Source organism: Sebastes fasciatus, chromosome 18 (genome assembly GCF_043250625.1).
Source record: "Sebastes fasciatus isolate fSebFas1 chromosome 18, fSebFas1.pri, whole genome shotgun sequence".
In the NCBI taxonomy this organism is placed as follows: domain Eukaryota; kingdom Metazoa; phylum Chordata; class Actinopteri; order Perciformes; family Sebastidae; genus Sebastes; species Sebastes fasciatus.
In genome coordinates, this window is record NC_133812.1 from 1,563,256 (window position 1) to 1,583,910 (window position 20,655).

At 39.8% G+C, this 20,655-nt stretch overlaps 1 protein-coding gene across 2 annotated transcripts; it reads left to right on the forward strand.

Moving 5' to 3' along the window:
- The first annotated feature begins 9,880 nt into the window (after nt 1–9,880).
- sf3b6 (splicing factor 3b, subunit 6) lies at nt 9,881–14,098 on the forward strand. Of its 2 annotated transcripts, XR_012591401.1 has the most exons (5): nt 9,881–10,041; nt 11,031–11,149; nt 11,685–11,823; nt 13,424–13,682; nt 13,736–14,098. XR_012591401.1 is itself a non-coding variant. In XM_074615612.1 (4 exons), exons 1-4 carry the CDS (start codon nt 10,012–10,014, stop codon nt 13,511–13,513), a joined length of 378 nt encoding a protein of 125 aa, XP_074471713.1. In that variant the 5' UTR covers nt 9,881–10,011; the 3' UTR covers nt 13,514–14,098. The 2 variants fall into 2 exon arrangements, 1 of the variants encoding a protein (XP_074471713.1); XM_074615612.1 differs by having other exon boundaries at nt 13,424–14,098.
- Nucleotides 14,099–20,655: the final 6,557 nt, after the last annotated feature.

A 20,655-nucleotide genomic window follows, 5' to 3' on the forward strand; every position in this document is an offset into this window, starting at 1 on the left:
GAGGAAAAAGAAAAGAAGCAGCAGGTGTCACAATCACAATGTCCTGTCTTTAGTAACTATATGTGAGTTGTTATAAAACCCAAGCAGACTAAAACATGTTGACTTGTGAAAGCCTGTTTCTGATCCTGATGTTGCTAATCACTAGTTTGACCAGGCTAATCCCTGTCCACATTTACTGTATTTGCATTTATCACTCACAGATTAATTTACAAAAAATAAGTATACTTCAAGTTTATTTCATGAAGTAAACTTAAGTATAGTTCAAGTATAATCCCAAGTATACTTTATGTAATAAGTATGCTAATATAAATGTACTAGCTGTATACTTGTCAGTGTACTACTTGAATAATTCTTGGGACTAAATTGGCCACTTTTTAGTTTATAAAAGTATACTTTTAGTATACTTTAAATGTAAGAGTAGTAAACTAGTTTTCATCCAAATTGTATTTTGTAGCCTACTGCAACTATAATATGAACTATACTACAAGTGAACTTATAGGTATACTGTTAGTTTATATACTTGTAGCCCACTTTTTAGTTTATGAAAGTACACTTTAAATTATACTCTCCGTAAATTACTAGTATAATAGATTTTAGTATACTTGTAAGTTTTCTTTAAGTGAATTTATAGTATTTAGCCAAATACTTTTCCGTAAACTTTTCAGTATAAGCCAAGTATAGTTGGACTTTTCTGTATACTTGATGGTATAAGCCAAGTATACTTAAGTATCATTTTGTTAAGTATACTGTATCTCTGATAAGTACATAAAAAGTAAACTGAAAGCATACTCTCTTATTTTAAGTTTAAAGAAGTATACTAATAGCATACTTGAATAAACTTCTTTTTTTATAAGGGATAAGATGTGATATATTCATTTTCAAATTGTCATAATATTCTTTCACACTGCAGTTTATGAATATGTCAATCAAAACTGCTCTGTTTAAATGTTTAGAGATCAACCATCCTAGTACAGTAGGGCAGAGGTTCTCAGTTTTTTGGGGCCAGGGACATCTTACAGGGGAGAACATTGTCCAAGGACACCCTCATAATCGTAACACCGATTCAGCATATGCTACTACCATTTATACTCTTAGATGCCGTTGGAACTATTTGTATTATAAAACTTTTCAACTTCAGACCTGTTTCACAGTGATTAACCGAAACGCATTTCAGTTTGAATCATGTTCAGATACGATGAGATAATCCTTTATTAGTCCCACAGCAGGGAAATTTGCAATGTTATTGAATATTAATACCACTTATATACCTTCAAACGAAGGGAGATTTTATTCAGATTGCATTTGGACTCAACTGGGCAGCATTTATAGCCCACATTTCAAGTAATTGATCTTAAAAGCTTTCAGAAAATGAACAGCAACACTGGTGTAGTCCTAATGAATCCAGATATTTAAATGTACCAGTCTAAAGATGACTTTCAGTAAGTGCTTCAACTTAAAAATGTATTGCTGTGTGTCACAATCATATCAAATTTTATTGTCCCAAAGCTAACCTGGGTGGGAGTATGGACACAATATGCTTGTTTTATTGGTGCAAATGGTCCCCATCTGTAGATATGTACTTTTAAAGGATATAGCACAATTTTACAATTTATAGCAAATGATTTGGCAGATCACCTGACAGAGTGCCACAGACCCCTATTTGAGAATCACTGCAGTAGGGTGACCATTTCCTCTCTGTATGTTTGTTGCTGCTGTGACCTACAGTAGGTAGGATACATTAACATGGGCTGAAAATTGTCATTCACAATATTTCAAGTATGGATTAAGAATATTCTTCAGTACATCACAAAAATAAAGGAGGACACAGATGATGTAGTATATATCAAAATACAAACTGATGTGGTGTCTTGCACAGAAATTGAACTAGCCTACATGTTTTTTTTATATTTCTTGATAAACTGACAAATTAGTTCCATAAGTCAAATATGTGGGTACATGTGAATGCCAATGCCAATAGTGCAACTCTTTAACGTCTGTCAAATAAAAGAAAATGCGATAATAATGCCTTAACTCAATACATCTTTTGGAGGTTGTAGCAGGCTCAGTTTTAAAGCTAGAGTGAAGATGCTGGCATCATATGAAACTAGAAAACCTAAGGAATCCATTGGTATACCATAATCATAAATCGCAAATCACACATTTTTTTTATCTGCTCAAAATGTACCTTAAAGGAAATGGATGTATATATTTATTATTGGAAATCAATGAACAACACAAAACAATGACAGATATTGATCCAGAAACCCTCACAGGTACTGCATTTAGCATAAAACAATATGCTCCAATCATAACATGGCAAACTGCAGCCAACAACAGCTGTCAGTGTGTCAGTGTGCTGACTTGACTATGACTTGACCCAAACTGCATGTGATTATCATAAAGTGGGCATGTCTGTAAAGGGGAGACTCGTGGGTACCCATAGAACCCATTTACATTCATATATCTGGAGGTCAGAGGTCAAGGGACCCCTTTGAAAATGGACATGCCAGTTTTTCCTCACTAAGAAAAACTTTGGAGCGTTACTTAGCCTCTTTCCCGACAAGGTGGTATGACATGGTTGGTACCAATGGATTCCTTTTCTAGTTTCATATGATATTTGTAGCTTCACTCTAGCCCTAAAAGTGAACCTGCTAGAGCTTCTGAAAGATGGTAAAGTCAGCGGGTCTCAAAATTATAATGTAAAGAATTATAAACCTGATAAAATAGTATCACATCTAGTATATACACCGATCAGCCATAACATTATGACCACTGACAGGTGAAGCGAATAACATTGATTATCTGGTTACCATGGCACCTGGCAGTGGGGGGGATATATTAGACAGCAAGTGAACATTTTGAAATTTGTGTTGGAAGCAGAAAAAATGGGCCAGCGTAAGGATGTGAGTGACTTTGACGAGGGCCACATAGTGCTGGCTAGACGACTGGGTCAGAGCATCTCCACAACTGCAGCTCTTGTGGGATGTTCCCGGTCTGCAGTGGTCAGGACCTACCAAAAGTGGTCCAAGGAAGGTGAACCGGCGACAGGGTCAGACCCGAGGCTCATTGATGCACGTGGGGAGCGAAGGCTGGCCCGTGTTGTCTGATCCAATAGAAGAGCTACTGGAGCTGAAACTGCTGAAAGAGTTAATGCTGGTTCTGATAGAAAGGTGTCAGAACACACAGTGAGGAGCAGTTTGTTGTGTATGGGGACCGGTCAGGGTGCCCATGCTGTCCTAATGTTACGGCTGATCGGTGTATCTGAAGCATGTTCATTTACATGTTAGCAGCACTATAGCATATAATTAACTACTACATGAAAAATAACATCAGTTGTGGGCTTTTAAAATAATGTCCTTAGATCATTAACATCAACATATACTGTAGGTGATTATCATCATGGAAATTTGATGTATTGTCTGCCTCAAAAACTATAAGTTTTTGTTTGTGAAATAAACCACACAAACATTGTAAATACAAAAACTTTTATTCACACACACAAAATGAAGATAAAAAGATGCAAATAAAAAAAATTACAATGTTTAATATGTTTGGGAATTCCCTCTCTGCCTCGAACTTTGTACAGTTTGAATTTGAGGGTTTCCCTCTGAGATGGGTGGACATTGAGTAACATGTCCCAGAGGACCTTTGCAAAACGGCCTTCAGCAACATTCCGCTCCACAAATTTGTTCTGCAGCTTATCCAGGTGCGTCAGTCTGTCCAGAATGACGTCCTCCAAGTTGAGCCTCTTCTTTGGAGCTACAGCGCTGGGAGATTCTGTGTGCTCAGGTGAAGGGGTGTACCGGAGAGGGGCGAAGTCCGAGGTTCTGGACAGGGGGCACGGTGTTATGATGATTTCTTCCCTTCTGTTCCTTTCTTTATATTTCTTTATGACCGACTTTTGTATTCTGAAATATCCCCTTCCTTTCTGGTCCTCCTCCCATCTTTTCTAACATATCTCCACTCCTTTAATCTTAAATCACCACTTTTCCTTCTCCTTTCCCAAGTACAACTGGTACTGTTATTTCCTTTTGCAACAAACTTTTTGCTAGTTTATCGGCAAACTCATTCCCTTTCACCCCCTCATGTGCTGGAACCCAACAGAATAGCATATCAATACCCCCTCTATGCAGTCTTAACAAGCTATAGTATAGTTTAATGCGTACATCTTGCCTTACAGCTTGTGTTGACTGTATGCTTTCCAGAACAGCTTTTGAATCTGTGCATGTATCCACTCTGTCTACCAGTCACTGTGACCCGAATGATCAATCTCCTCTACTAAAAATGCCACGAGCGTATAGACATACAAGGTGCAGAAGAACCTCCTTCACCTAAATGAAACTGCTTACACATATTGGTCTAATTAATGCCCACGAAGACAACTTTAATATAACTTGTGGACTAAATGACAGTAAGTCAACTTTTACATTATACAAATCTTTCAGGCGTCATGTGTATCGTAATCATGGGGAGCGTGTGCTACCTGATAGCGATCACAATGATAAAAACAATGACACTATTCATGGTTTATTACTTGCATGCGAAGAATGTTCCTCTTTTTTTCTTAATCAAATACATTTTGCATATTAACACAAATCTTTTATGCTGTAAACTTCTTGTCCCAGTGTTATGATTCCCACCTGCATGCATACACAGTCAAAGTTGATCCTCAGTGGAGTGTAATTAAACCAGGACAAGAAGTAGACTTTCAGTCCCTCAATGTGTACTGTACAGTGTCGATGATAAGTTATGTTACCCTTAGAAATTTTGAAATTGCTGTGGCTGAAAAACGTTGAAAGAAAAAAGGAGGAAAAGCTAATGTTGAATGAAATGTGTTATGCTGGATTGTATTGTGTTGCATTGATAGTTAACATTATTCAGAAAAGAATTTACAGATTTTTTGAAATTCTGTATTGATATAAAATATGTTTGTGATGTTTTTATATCAGTTTTAACAAATTGTATGACTTCTATGATTTAAATATTGATAGTGTAAAAAAATGATTCAGGTTAATAAACGTGGGAAAAAAATATTTGTGTCTGTTTCTCATGTTGTACTGAGAACAAATTTGCCAACATAAGGTACAAAGTGTGTGTCACTGGGGCAGTACCCTCTTTAAGGCCAAATTTGTACCATTTCCAAGGGTACATTTAAGTCCTAGAGAATTAAGGTCCATTTATGTCCCCAGGGGTACATATTTAAGGGGTACAATGGGTGTACCTTTGAGGGTACTGCTCCAGTGACAAGCTGTTGGACAGTGTATATACTGATACCTGGTGTGAAAGTCTTTTGGAGATAGATATTTTAAACTCTCACTCACTCATCTTCAACAGGAGGCAACAGCTCCAGCAGGGGACCCTAAACTTCCGTTTTCCGGGCCTCATTAACCAGCTCTGACTGGGGGATCCTGAGTGATCCCAGGCCAGTGTGGAGATATAATCTCTCCACCTAGTCCTGGGTCTTCCCTGTGGTCTCCTCCCAGCTGGTCGTGCCTGGAACACCTCCCTAGGGAGGCGCCCAGGGGGCATCCGTACTAGATGCCCGAACCACCTCAGCTGGTTCCTTTCAACACAAAGGAGCAGCGGCTCTACTCCGAGTCCCTCAAGGATGACTGAGCTTCTCACCCTATCTCTAAGGGAAACGCCAGCCACCCTCCTGAGAAAACCCCTTTCGGCCGCTTGTACCCGCGATATAGTTCTTTGGGTCATGACCCAGCCCTCATGACCATAGGTGAGAGTAGGAATGAAGACTGACTGGTAGATCTAGTTCTTTGGGTCATGACCCAGCCCTAATGACCATAGGTGAGAGTAGGATTGAAGACTGACTGGTAGATCTAGTTCTTTGGGTCATGACCCAGCCCTCATGACCATAGGTGAGAGTAGGAATGAAGACTGACTGGTAGATCTAGTTCTTTGGGTCATGACCCAGCCCTCATGACCATAGGTGAGAGTAGGAATGAAGACTGACGGGTAGATCTAGTTCTTTGGGTCATGACCCAGCCCTCATGACCATAGGTGAGAGTAGGAACGAAGACTGACCGGTAGATCTAGAGCTTTGCCTTCCGGCTCAGCTCTCTTTTCGCCACAACGGTGCGGTAAAGTGAATGTAATACCGCCACCCTGCTGCTCCAAGTCTCCGGCCAATCTCACGTTCCATAGTCCCCTCACTCGCGAACAAGACCCCGAGGTTCTTGAACTCCTTCACTTGGGGTAAGGACTCATTCCCTACCCGGAGTAGGCAATCCATCTGTTTCCTGCTGAGAACCAGATATTTTAAACTCGGGAATATAGACACCAACTCCTACATACTCCTGTTTATTCTTGGAACCATCTGTATATATCTTGAGATAATTATAATAGCCATTCCTCAGATAGACACTTGCTTTAACTCCCATTTAATTTAGTTGCCATTCCCTTTTCTTTTTCCTGGATACTCATGTCTACTTTAACTTCTGGGAACAGCCAGGGGGGTACGCTGCTAACTGGTGTGGATCTGGTGAACTCTAAGGCCTCCAATCCATATGTCCTCACTCTTTCTTCCCATGTCCATCCTAATCCATACCCTTGAAATGTAGAATAATTCCAACAGTTTTGAATTATTTTCTTTGTAGGATTATCTCCCCCGCTTCCTTTTAATCTGACCCAATATGCAAGAGCTAACTTCTCTCTTCTTAACTCCAATGAAGTCTCGCCCGCTTCAATTAACTGTATTAATGGGTGTTGACTTAATAGCTCCAATACATAACCGTAATGCTTTATACTGTAATCTATCCACTTTTTGTAGTGATGCCTTTGCTGCTGTTCCATATACTATACAATCCGGTAACGTTCTTCCGGTAACGTTCTTCCGGTAACATTCTTCTTCTTCTTCTTCTTCTTCTTCTTCTTCTTCTTCTTCTTGTTCTTTGTCTTCTTCTCTTCTTCATTTGATTTGGCAGACTAGACGTTGCTATGGCGTATTGCTGCCCTCTACTGATTATTAAATCATCCTCTTAACAGTTACTTAAATTCTTTTGTATAGTCCAATACTGTGCAGATACTCCATCAGTTTCTTCATTTTAGTCCAGTTATCCCGGTTGAGTAACGTGCGCAGGGTAAAAACGGTTTCTCCAGGTGCTCCCAGGTCTCTGAACAGTTTTCTCCTTTGATGTGAGTAGTTCTTGCACTGGATGAGGACGTGTCTTACTGTCCCTGAGTCTCCACACTTACTGTACACTTGCCATCTGGATGTTTCCCAATCAGAGTCAACCCACTCATAAGCCCACAATGCCCCAGCCTCAACCTGCTTGTGATTACTGCATCTTTTCTATTGCAGGCAAAATGGCTTTTAGATTTTTCCACTGTTTCCTGTATTGTGAAGTAAGACATCCCCATTTGTCTTTGTCCCATGTCCTCTGTCACATTCCTTTGACTGTCTTGTAAGTGACTAAAGTATATTCTGATGGTCCGTATTGTAAGGCTATTTCTATTTTGTCCACGAGAGCAGCATTCTGTGACAAGTAATCTGCCTCCTCATTCCCTTCTACACCCTTGTGTGCCGGTACCCACAGAAACCCCACCTCACACCCTGCTCTGTGAGTTCTGTGCAGTGTTTGATCAATCTCTGTCAGTACATCAGGTCTGGATTTGGATTTGCTTTCTTTTATTGAAGTTAACGCTGCTGCCGAAATCACCGTATATGACCGAATTACCTGGTTTATTGTCCTCTACCCATCAAAGTGCCCATAATATTGCCATCATCTCTGCTGTGAATACTGACATCTGATCTAATAATCTATGTCCCTTTTTAAATCTTAATTCAGGAATGGACATTCCAAAAGCCACTTTGCCACTCTCTGGGACCTTTGATCCATCTGTATAAATGTGTAAATATGATCACCATTGTTGCTGCAAACAGGTTTTAACCTCCTTGACTATATCAACTGATTTATTTATGTTGTTATAATTCAATATGCATAGGTCAACTTCAGGATCTGGGATGAGCCATGATGGTACACCTGACCAACAAACTGGAGAGCACACACTAATATCAACCATTCCCATTTCCTCCGCCTCAGATTTTAGTTTACTTCCAAAGTTTGTTTTGGCCTTACTCGCTGATCCCAGGAATTACCAATGATGATCTAACAGGCATTTTGTTGGAGAGTCCTTTTATTTTCATTAAGTATCTCAATCCAAGTTTGTGTCTTCTAATGTTCGAGGGCATCTCTTCCATTTCTATCAATAAGGCCGGTGTTGGAGTAGTGCGGAATGCCCCACTGCATATTCTCAGGGCTTTAGCTTGTACTCTATCCAGTCTGTTCATTATGTTAGGAGCTCATATTTGCCAAACTAGAGACTTCAAAAAAAGGGAGGATTTCAAAACCAAAGTGTGGGATCTGGGGGTCCTCCCCCAGAAAAGAAAATGAGTTTCAGAGACTTTGTTTCCTGCATCTGCTGACTTTTAAAGACTGAAAATAACAAAATAATAAGTCCACTGCAACAGCATATTTATGTTAAATAGGTCTACTTTTGTTTGTTTTGCTTGAGTATTGCTTTCTCTTAGTTTCTATTAATTTCTCTCTTCTTCTCTGTCTCTCTCTCAGTCCCTCCATAATAACAGTGATCCTGCGATGAGACTCCTCTCCTGCAGGGGGCAGCACCGGCAGCACGGCGCCATATTTGCACCGAGGCCTATGGAAAGGAGTCATATCACCAGTGGTATTACACATGCGCAGTAAAATCTGTTCTGCACTCGCCGAAATTGAGTCAATCGCAACGCACGACCGCAGCTTCAGTTACAGTGCGCATGTGTCATACCTAGTGATGTTACGTGCTGTGCCGAGGCTTCGGAGCGTGTGTCGAGTAATCCAGGAAGTTTTCCGCGATGCGTGTATCGAGGCTTGTATCGTTTTAGACCAATGACGTCATTGATGACATCCGAAGCCTCGCTGCTCGGCCGTACCGCCCACTGGTTCATGAAGTGTTTCAGATCTTCACTGGTTCAACCAATGCCGCTTTCCAGAAGTGACACAGAACACTAATATTAACCCTCCTGCAATTATTATATTATATTACACTCCACTACAATACAATTATTAACTTAGGATTGGTTTGCACACATAAGATGAATTACTCACAAAACAATTACAGTTTATTATACATGTATCTTATATACTCATAATATACTTACTAAATAGACATTTTATTAAATATGATATATATATATATATATATATAAATTGATTACATGGTAATAGATTTTTTTTCATTGTTTATAGTCATTCCCAAAAGCCTTTACTGGCGCAAAATACAGTATATCACAGATCTGTGTTCCCAGTAGACCACAACCAGCACTGATCCCAGTAGAGCACTTACACTTACACACCAAAAACTGACAAACTGACAATAACCTGATATTTTCAGGTGGATTTTCATTTAATTCTCACTGTGCAATATCATTTTCCACTTGTGCAATTTTGTTAATAGTCTGTTTATTGCCAATACTGTATAGACTCCTATTTTTATACTTCCAATCTTTATACTTGGTTCATATTTTGTTACACTTTGTTTAGCTCTTTTTTACTGTGTCAGCTTATGCATCTTGTTTCTTGCACTACCCCCTTTGCTGCTGTACACTGCAAATGTCCCCACTGCGGGACTAATAAAGGAATATCTTATCTTATCACATGGTTAAGATCATATTTGTCTGTTTTACACTCTTTGACCACCAGGTGGTTTCGTGAGCACATGAAGCCTCGAGCAATGAACCCTTTTCCGAACCAATTTGCTGGAAAGCTTCAAAGCTTCATGAGGCTTCATCTCGCCATCACTAGTCATACCCCATAACCCCGGACCCATGTCCGCCTGTGACCAAAGCCTCCTTTCATAGGCCTTGATTTGCAGCCAGTCGCTGATCCGGAAACAGAATGTCGTCACTGCCTCCATCTTGACGGAAGAAGAGGGAGAGCTGTGAAGCTGCGTGTTTATTGTTCAGCTGACTATCTGATTTACACACAGAACTCTTCCACCATGGCGATGCAAGCAGCGAAACGCGCTAACGTGAGTGTGATCCAGCAGGCTGGTTTACTATTATACATGTGAGGAATAGAACTATTGAGGTTAGCTAGGTTAGCTTGGTTAGCTTGGTTAGGCTAGCAGCTAGCGGCACCCAGCGTTAGCAGACGGCTAGCATGCTAACGAACTGAGAAACAACTAACACTGTCTATGTTAAACAAGACGCCACATTCTTCTGTTTACACATCTAACAGGACCTATAGAGGGGACTGATTTGGGACCATTAGCGGTCTGTAGTTTAGTTTAGTGATGTGGCAACATGCACGCTGGTGGACTGGAACACACTGACACTGTTAGCTAACGTAACATTAACGTTAATGCACGTTAATGAACGATGATCTAATCTAGGGCTGGTTGATGGCCTCTGAGAAACCAGTCATATTAATATGGATTTAATTAATGATCATATTCCATAGAAACGAGACACGTGCTGTTGAGCGTGTAAACTCTATCCCAGTGCAGGTTAAATGATCTCTAGAGTCTGTGTTTGTGTGCTCTATCTGATGCACCAACGGTTTAAATGTCAGTCCCCAGCAGTAGTTGTGACGTTTTGTAGTTTTTAATGTTGACATTGTATCCTCATTTACTTCTCTGCGCATATTTTTCTTTATCTGTCACTTCCAATACAAATGCTACTCACTGTAATTACATATAGTATATAGATACATTCACATATACATAATGATCCAGTCCATGTATATCCATCCAGTATTTATTCATTTACACTATTTGTATTGTTTACAACTTCCAGAACACTTAACTTGTATTCAGACATTTAGTTTTATTATTGTATTCAGACTTTTTTGTCGGTCATTATTGATCATAGCTGTTATTTCTACTCTGTGTAAGTACATTAAGAGAGCTGCATAAAACCGGCGTCAAATTCCATGTATGTTTGTACTCTGCAAAATAAATGTGATTGTGATTATCTAAAAGATGCTTATCTCATGTGTTTTTCTTGCTGTGTGTTGCAGATTCGATTACCTCCTGAGGTGAACAGAATCCTGTACGTGAGGAACCTTCCTTACAAGATCACAGCTGAGGAAATGTATGATATCTTTGGGAAATATGGACCAATACGCCAAATCAGAACGTAAGTTATACACTGACTGTAGCTCCTGCATCAGATCTAGGGCCACACACAACTCCCATCAATGTATTAGGCTTTTCAGTGCCATTCTAAAGCTTAAATGGGTGCAAAAAATGAGTACTTGAATTCCCTCCCCATCATTTTTTGGAGGTGCATGTCATGAGATCTCTACTACTCACATTGGTGAGTCAGGTAGGTTAATCAGCACTGAGTTTAATCTCTTGAAAAAGACAGGCAGATGTGGATTCAGTCTTAATTGGGATAGCAGGACAACATTGCCTGAAAGAGAAAGGCCAAATATTATATTTTTAGACTGCATCTGCTAAAATCGATGCTGCACAGATTTGTAGACCAGCAGGAATGAATTTTCACTATTGACCATATACATTTACAATAATATTCTACGTAAATAGATTATAATCAGCTTTTTTCTGTTAAATACGGTATACACTTTACCTTCCCCTGAACACCGGTGCGACTCTGCACATATTGGTCTTGTAGTCACTCCTTGTGTGATATTCTCTTTCTCACTTCTCAGCGGGAACACACCTGAATCAAGAGGAACAGCGTATGTGGTTTATGAAGACATCTTTGATGCCAAGAACGCCTGTGACCATCTGTCAGGCTTCAACGTCTGCAACCGATACCTGGTGGTCCTCTACTACAATGCGAACAGAGTATGTTTGAGTATTTTCAGTGACTACGTTTACATGCACACTATTATTCAGAATATGAAAATATTCTGAATTTGATATGGGCCATGTAAACAGCATATTCAGTTTGGATGTTCTGAATTATTCCGAATGGAGCATTTTCTGATTAAGACGTGTAGGGATATGCCGATATTATTCAGGTTTTAGGAGCATTCTTTGGACTTATATATATATATATATATATATACTGTACAGCGCATTCATCTCAGTTGGTGTTTTTACTGCAGTTTGCTACACACGGCCTCTTGCCTGTTTACGGCCAGCTCTGTGCGTTGTACACAAACCAACTAAACCAACAGTTTGTAGAGATGCATGTCCAAAAGAAAAGAAGGAGAAACACACCTACTTTATGATGAAAGACTTAGATATCAACAGGTTTTTGGATATGCGCCAATATCGCAACGCTGACTTTTTCAAGAAGGTGGTTGAGGCAATGAAAGAGGGAGGCTGTGTTCGCACGGTCCTACAACTCCGCCATTGGTTACGTTAATCGGAGTATGCACGGTTGCATGTAAACAGGAATATTGGTGGTATATTCATTTTCATCAGCCATGTAAACAGCTTAGTAGGAATATTGTCTTTTTCGGAATAAGGGCACAAACTGCAATATTTTGTGCATGTAAACGTAGTTGGTGTCAGTAGGCATCGTTGGGTCAAAGGGCAATGTTGGGTTATGCTTAGGGATGCACCGATACCAGTATCGGGTCCGATACTGTGCTCATGTACTCGTATTTGCAAAACGGCTCCGATACAACGGCACCGATACCACTTTACAGCAGCGTGACGTTTACCTCTCGCCACCATCTTTCGGGTCCTCATGCTCCACCTCCCCGACGGTGCGGGCGAGACGGACCGATACCGTACCACCTTAGCTGGCGCGCGCCGGCCCTCACTTTCATTACGCCACGGGCTTTTGCTTGCATTCTCTGACTCGCGCTTGCGTTGGACTCCTTGGTCCGTGTTTCAAGACGGGTCGGGTGGGTTGCCGACATCGCCGCAGACCCCTGGCCCCTTTTACGTGGGCCAAAACCCGCGCTGGGGACACGACGCGGTTGGGGCGCACTGAGGACAGTCCACCCCGGTCGACAGTCGCACCGGGCCCCGTCCCTCCCCAGCGGGGAGAGAGGGCGCAGCAAACTCTTTGTCCACGGTGCGGCGATGTCCGGGCGTGGAACGCTGTAAAGCTGCGGCCGCAAACCGCCTTGACCCCGAGCCTTTCCAAGCCGACCTAGAGCCGGTGGCGGCGCACCGCCTCGTATGTGGGACTCCCCAGCCTGCCGTGTGTCGCTCACACCTTCCAGCTGGCTGTTAACGAGGGTCTTTTGGCACAGAGAAGTACTCGTATCGGTACTCGGTATCGGCGAGTACCCAAAAGTCAGTACTTGTACTCGGTCTGAAAAAAAGTATCGTTGCATCCCTAGTTATGCTTTAGTAAAGCTCAAACCAAAATTGAGTTTTGGGAATTGAAAACTTATTCTGGTTTTTGAATCTTTAGAATTATGAATCTTCATGCGATTATTCCATTTGATGAAGTTTTCTCTTTGTTTATCAACTCTCTTTGCAGGCGTTCCAGAAGATGGACACAAAGAAGAAAGAGGAACAGCTGAAGCTTCTAAAAGAGAAATACGGCATCAACACAGACCCTCCAAAATAGCATCCTGGAAACCCCCCCCACCTCCACGCCTTTCACCTCCATGTTCACAATCTTTCTCTCCTCTGTCTGTACAAACCACCCATGGGTTTCAACTATTCTTTTTTTAATGATTTTATTGAAATGAGGACTTTGATATTTTTTTAGCTTTATTATTTCCATTATTAAATCCGTGTGCACACTGGTCAGACTGGCAGTATGTGTGAACACTGGTCAGACTGGCAGTATGTGTGAACACTGGTCAGACTGGCAGTATGTGTGAATTAACATCAGAGCAGGGAGCTGTTGTGTGCCAGCTGCATAGAACTCCACTTTCAGAACTTTGGTTGGTGATCCTGTCAAAGTGATCGACAGGCACAACAAACTCTTCAGCAAGAAACAAGTTTCACCAGGATTTAGATGGTGACTGGTCATAGTATTCAGCCTGGGTAAGATGGCTCCATATTTTTCACTCTTTTTGTTATTGTTTTCATACTTCTACAATCTTATAATTTAAAGCCAACCATGGTCTTGCAGTGTGTGATATGAAACTGAGTTGATCAGTACCGACTATGTAAAGTGTATAAAATAAATGTTGCTTCTCTAAAAGCTCCCGTCTCCTCCCTCTTTACATACTGTAGATGGAACGTAGTGGAAGTGCTGTCCTCTGTGTGAACCATTTCAGATCAATAGACTGTATACATTTTCCACATTTGCACAGTGGTCGGGGGGGGGGGGGGGTCGCCTGATTCTTCTAGTTTGCCTGAAGCTCCGCTCAGCTTGTGGTGATGCAGTCCCTGGGGTGTTAGATTGGAGTTTGCCGTGTGAGGACACAAACCTCTAAGTGAACCCTGTGCGATCAGTGATTTTGAGGTACTTGTACTTTACTTGAGTATTTCCATGTTCTGCTACTTTCTACTTCTACTCCACTACATCTCAGAGGGAAATATTGTACTTTCTACTGCACTACATTTATTTGGTAATTTAAGTGACTTTGCAGATTAATAATACGAAATATAATCAACTAATAAATTATGTTGTAATATTAGATTAAGATAAGACTTTATTGATTCCCAGAGGAAATTCACAAACTACCCAGCAGCAATAAATTGAGCAGTTAAAATGAGCTCCACCTTTACCAGCATCAACATTAAAGAGTTGAACACATTAATGCACCAATAATTAGAATACAGTAACATATATTATTCTGCATAATGAGTACTTTTACTTTTGGTAGTTTAAGTATGTTTTGATGCTAATACTTTTGTACTTTTACAGTGAAAGTACAATATAAAACTATTGTCGGCTCATTATGAAACTGGCGGGCGTAATTAATGGTAAACACTGGAGCCTGATCAATGAGAGATGACGTTACCTCCAGAGGGTCGGACTCATACACGGATTCAGATGTCCCATCATAAATATAAATATGATGTAATGGAACTTCCTGCTGTAGGCCCCTATATGATAAAGTACGATGATAGTGAAGATGACAGAAGTTGAGTTGATTAACTAGATTCACATGATTTGAGTCAAGTGAGACATGTTTTGTTATTTCAGAGTTCTTTTTGCCATAGGTTTATTTTATCAATAGTTTAATTTAAAATCAATAAACGGGCTAGATAAGACCTGGGACCATTAAAGTAACCGTGTTTATTTCCATTGAATAAGAGAGCATTAATACATTAACCATCATTGTGGCATGTCTTGATAAACCACAGTGAAGGTGTCAATAAATAAATAATAAATAAGGTCTATGATTCTAAATTAGAAAAGTTCTGATCAGTCAGGAATAGACGTGGTTTAATATTAATAACTATTACAGACTGGGCTAAAACACACTAGAGGCCTGATTCTCCTTTACAATTATTCACCAGCTACATGTTTACAATCAGACAGGCAAACTCATTAAAATACATCATAATTAAGATCAGTGCACTGTTAAGAATTTCCCAGTAAAATAACAGTAAAGAGCTGGAAGCAGGGTTGCCATTATTCTACTGTAAAATTAACATTATTATACTGTCGCTGAAATTTACAGCTTTGTACTGTTAATGAAAAATACAGTATATACAGGTTTTTTGATTAATTTCACAGTATTTTATAGTTAATTTACTGTTTAAAGATACATTATATAGCTGTTTTTCCCCTTTCTTTTACATTATCTTACTGATTTGTTTTAATGCACTATTTAGGTTGTATTTTTTACATACATTTTAATAAACATTATTTTTTGCCTATATGAATAGACTTAGCAGGTTACAGACAAAGGAATAGTCACACTAAATACAATTAAAGGCACTTGTTAAGAAAAAGGCTATAATTAAGGCTATGATGCCCAAAATGTCTGTCTATATGGCTACAAGCACAGAATGCAAACCATAAAAACATGTGAGTGAAGAACAGAGCTAATTCACTGCTTTTACAATCATGTACAATGTGTGAGAAAAGAAAATCTACAGCTTATCTTATTGCACTTTACTTTTTATTTTCATATGAAGTTCAACACAGCGCCAACAAAAACCTGACACAGATAACAAACCAAATTTCAGAAGAAATAGCATTTCTGAAGACATCTGTCAATCTTACTAACCTTACTTTGTGGAACAGTTACAGACAGTTGAGCTATATCATAGAGTTAAAACAAAACTCTCAAATAATATTTTGCCTTATATCATAATGAGCACCAACACCACCAGACATGTGACATCATGTCCAAGTATGAATATTCAGTCTCTAACAAGGCACATGGATAAGTGTGGAAGTCCAAGTATTGGGCGATGGTCGGGGAGTGAGTTAGTGAATGACTTATGGCCCACTCAAAGACACCAGTTCTCTCAATCCAGCCTTGGTAGCCTGCTGACTGTGTGAGAGAGAGATATATGAGTTCCAACACAACTTTCATTGTAACTTCTCACATACAAAATCAGCGTGTGTACCCCTCATTTCCTCTTATCATGTATGTAATGTAAACTCACCATTTTAAATGAAGTCCCACTCAAGTCCATGAGTCCCATCAGCAGAGTGGATACATGTGGATATACGGTTGTAGTCTTGTCTTGTAGCTCGTGAATTTGCCAGTTTTCTTTGAGAAGACTTTGCCCTGTCCATCCTTGGTGCCTCTCTCAGGGTTTATTCCTACGGTGCACCTGAAAAATGATAGTGTTTCTTCAGGTACTGTGTAAAAATCAAGTTGTGTGAATCACTTAGATTAATGCCACAATAAAAATACAGGTTTTACTGAAAGTATCTAACCTTGAGATTAATTTGAGCGTGCAGGTGTAGAAGGTGGAAAATAATGCAGCAAGCCCCATCAAGAAGGTGGGCTGGATCCCTTCACATATGAAGTGGCCCTCAAGGCTGACCATCCAGCGCCAATAGCTTCCTGCTGTTTCACCTGAAACTTAGAAAGAATTTTCCTCAGTCAACTTCATGGATTTTTAGTCAATGTTTTAAATGAATTGTGTTGAGTGGTGTGCATTACTGGTTGAGAAACCGTTTTTTGATGAATATTCTGACCATCTGATCTATAGAACATGTGGTTTTCAGATATCATTCAAAAACACTAGTTAGCTAGTAAATAACCTTGCCTTCAATTTTGTATCTGCTCTGCTGAATTACTACCCAATAACCAACATGCACTGAAGTCTTAATGTTACTTTAAATGTTGAAGGGACTTCCATAGACTGTAAAATGTATACACCGTCGTTATGCATGAATTCACTGGCAAAATACATGTGTCAGCACATTAACTTAGATATTAACTTGAATACATAGATATTAAAATGAGCTCCTTGTGTTGTCCGATTAATGTGCAATCATCTGTGAAATTCTAGCTAGCTGTTGAATCCCTCTATCATGACATGCACATATTCTGTAATGCAAACTAACTGGAAACATCACTGATAACCTTTGCACAGATTTATTAATTAAATAACATTACTACTTACCAAATAATCAGTAAGATGGGAATGGATGAAGAAAAGAACGGATCCAGCCTCACATGTGCAGATCAGGTGAAATTGCTCTTCCCAGAATTCAAAAAATACTGCATCAAACTGTTATTCATGATACTTTAGACAGTTGATCAGCAGTAAAGTGCTGTTTTTTAAGAATACATTATAGTTCAGTTAAAAAACGGCCTATGAGCATAATTTAACAGATTTTCTTTTGTATTAACAGTAAAGCACTGTTTTTAGCAATAACAGGTTAATACTGTTGAAATTCTGCTGTAAATTAACAGCAATTGTTTACAGTGTGTATATAATGGAATAGTAGCATTACAATGTACCAGAGGTCACCAAACTTGGGCTTTCATAACAAAAAATTCTCCAGGGGGGCATGCCCCCGGACCCCCCTAGCTGGCTACTGTTTCCCCCTAGCTGGCTACTGTTTCCACCTGGCTGGCTACTGTTTCCCCCTGGCTGGCTACTGTTTCCCACTGGCTGGCTACTGTTTCCCCCTGGCTGGCTACTGTTTCCCCCTCGCTGGCTACTGTTTCCCTCTGGCTGGCTACTGTTTCCCCCTGGCTGGCTACTGTTTCCCTCTGGCTTTCTATTCCACATCCTTGTGGAAAGCCCTGATTGGGGGCTCAACAAATTAAAAGCCAGGGTACAGAGAGAACAAGAAAATGAAAGGTTCAGAGAAGCAATGACCAAATCTTTGGAGAAGCAGCAGGTATGACAGGCGAAGCTGAGCGTATACAGATGAGGAGCTATAGGCAGACTAGCAAATAAAACCCGCTAGCAGGCTCATTTTTAAAGTTGGAGTGAAGATACTGGTATCATATGAAACTGGGCGACCTGGGGTCAGGGTGGATGAGGGGCCCAATTTGGAAAATCTGTCCCCCTGCCCATAATTCCTAATGGCTGGCCTTCTTTTACTGAAGAAAGATTCTGAATGCAGGACTTTTACTTCTAACAGAGTATTTTTACACTGTTACTTTTACTGAAGTACAAGATCTGAGTACTTCCACCACTGGGTAAACAGCTGCAGTACTTAATGAATACCCACTTGTTAGTGTTATGGCCAATGTCAATCCACCTGAAAAACCATAGAACAATATGAAAACTAGAAACCACCTTTTGATTAGGCATACCACTATTTAATAAAGAACTTTGTTTCAACAGTGACATCTGGTGGTTGTACAGGGACATTATTTTAGAAATATGTCTCCCAGTAAGCCGTGCATCAGTGCAACCTCTTCAGTACTGGATGCTCATATATTGATCTCTTGCACTGACTCAAATCAAAGGAGAAGGAAACTGGATTGTTCATTTCTCACAGTTAAAGTATCTTTGCAGACAAAAGGTGTAACCCAAGACCACACCAAGCTATGGACATTTATCAGCTGGATGTGGGCTGCTCTACTCTCTGCATGGTCCCCCTGGTGTGCTATGTGACATTTAGGTTATCATGCAAAAATGCTACACAGGACTGTTTTTTACTGTGTAAGTTAATGTTTCAAGTACGCTACTTGAATTTGTAGAATCACATTGTTAGGCAAAATGTTGTTTAAATGTTTTCAACCTACAGTCAAGGTCAGTGGTTCCCAGCCTGCACACATGCACCCCAGGGGGCACGTTAACAGCTGCCAGGTAATGCACATATTTATTAGGTCTGTCAAAGTTAATGCGTTAATGCAAATTTGTTTAAACGCCACTAATTTCATTAACGCATTAATGCAATCAGTCTTTCGGAGGTTGTTGCTGGCTATGTTTTAAAGCTAGAGTGAAGATACTGATATCATATGAAACTAGAAAACCTGATGATTCCATCGGTACCAACATGTCATACTAGCTTGAAGGAGGCTAAATAACGCTCCAAACAAGCTACATTTTATTGAGGAAAACTGCCATGGCCATTTTCAAAGGGGTCCCTTGACCTCTGACTTCCAGATATGTGAATGTAAATGGGTTCTCTGGGTACCCACGAGTCTCCCCTTTACAGACATGCCCACTTTATGATAATCACATGCAGTTTGGGACAAGTCATAGTCAAGTCAGCACACTGACACACTGACAGCTGTTGTTTCCTGTTGGGCTGCAGTTTGCCATGTTATGATTTGAGCATATTGTTTTATGCTAAATGCAGTACCTGTGAGGGTTTCTGGACAATATCTGTCATTGTTTTGTGTTGTTCATTGATTTACAATAATACATATATACAAAGCAGCATATTTGTCCACTCCCATGTTGATAAGAGGATTAAATACTTGACAAATCTCCCTTTAAGGTACATTTTTTTTAAACAATATTTTGATTGAATTTTTACATATAAACATACATACATACAGTACACACAAATAGACAATAACAATATCAATAATTAAATCATACAATGAAACATTTAGTCAGAATTTTCACAGTAATCAAAGAATTTTCACATCTAACAAAGATAACAAATAAAATAAAAGATAAGACAAAATAAATATACACCTCAAAGAAGAGAAACAAAACAAGAAAACAGAAAAAACACAACAACACACAGCAGTTTCATTAACAGCACTCAACAACACACAGCAGTTTCAATACGACTGTGCACCTTGATGTCCAAACTCTAATAAAGGTTTCCACTCTTTGTCAAATTCTGCTGCTCTTCCTCTGGTTATGTATGTAAGTCTCTCCAGTACAACACAAGATGCCATCTCCCTCACCCATACATGTATCGGAGGTAAATCCATTTTTTCTCCAAGACAAAGCTATCATTCTCCTGGCCTGCAGGAGTCCAAAGTCAATTAGAATGAACTGTTTTGAGTTAACGATAAAATGATCTGGATATATACCTAGAACACATATCTTTGCTTGGTGAGGCACCTTCACTCCAACAATCTCAGATATATTCTGAACAATTGTTTCCCAGTATTTGTTGAACTTTGGACAGTCCCATACACCGTGAAACAGAGTACCCCTTCCTTCTAAACATTTAGTACAAGTGTCTGAGACGTCAGGGGACCATTGATTCAGTTTGTCCGGGGTAATGGAAGTTCTCATTAACCATTTGTATTGTATTAGTCTAATTCTCGTATTGATTGATTGTTTTTGGGCCTTTAAACATGCAGTTCCCAATCAGTGTCTTGTATGTCCTCTGGAATATCCAGTCTCCATGCCTCCAGCCTGTCAATCGTAGACTCCTTACCATATGACATCAAAGCTGCGTAAAATAAA

Bases quoted from the DNA above. Each gene is read 5' to 3' on its own strand.
- sf3b6 (XM_074615612.1), top strand. From the start codon at position 10,012: ATGGCGATGCAAGCAGCGAAACGCGCTAAC. The intron at 10,042-11,030 runs GTGAGTGTGATC...TGTGTGTTGCAG, and splicing joins AAGCAGCGAAACGCGCTAAC to ATTCGATTACCTCCTGAGGT. The intron at 11,824-13,423 runs GTATGTTTGAGT...CTCTCTTTGCAG, and splicing joins TCTACTACAATGCGAACAGA to GCGTTCCAGAAGATGGACAC.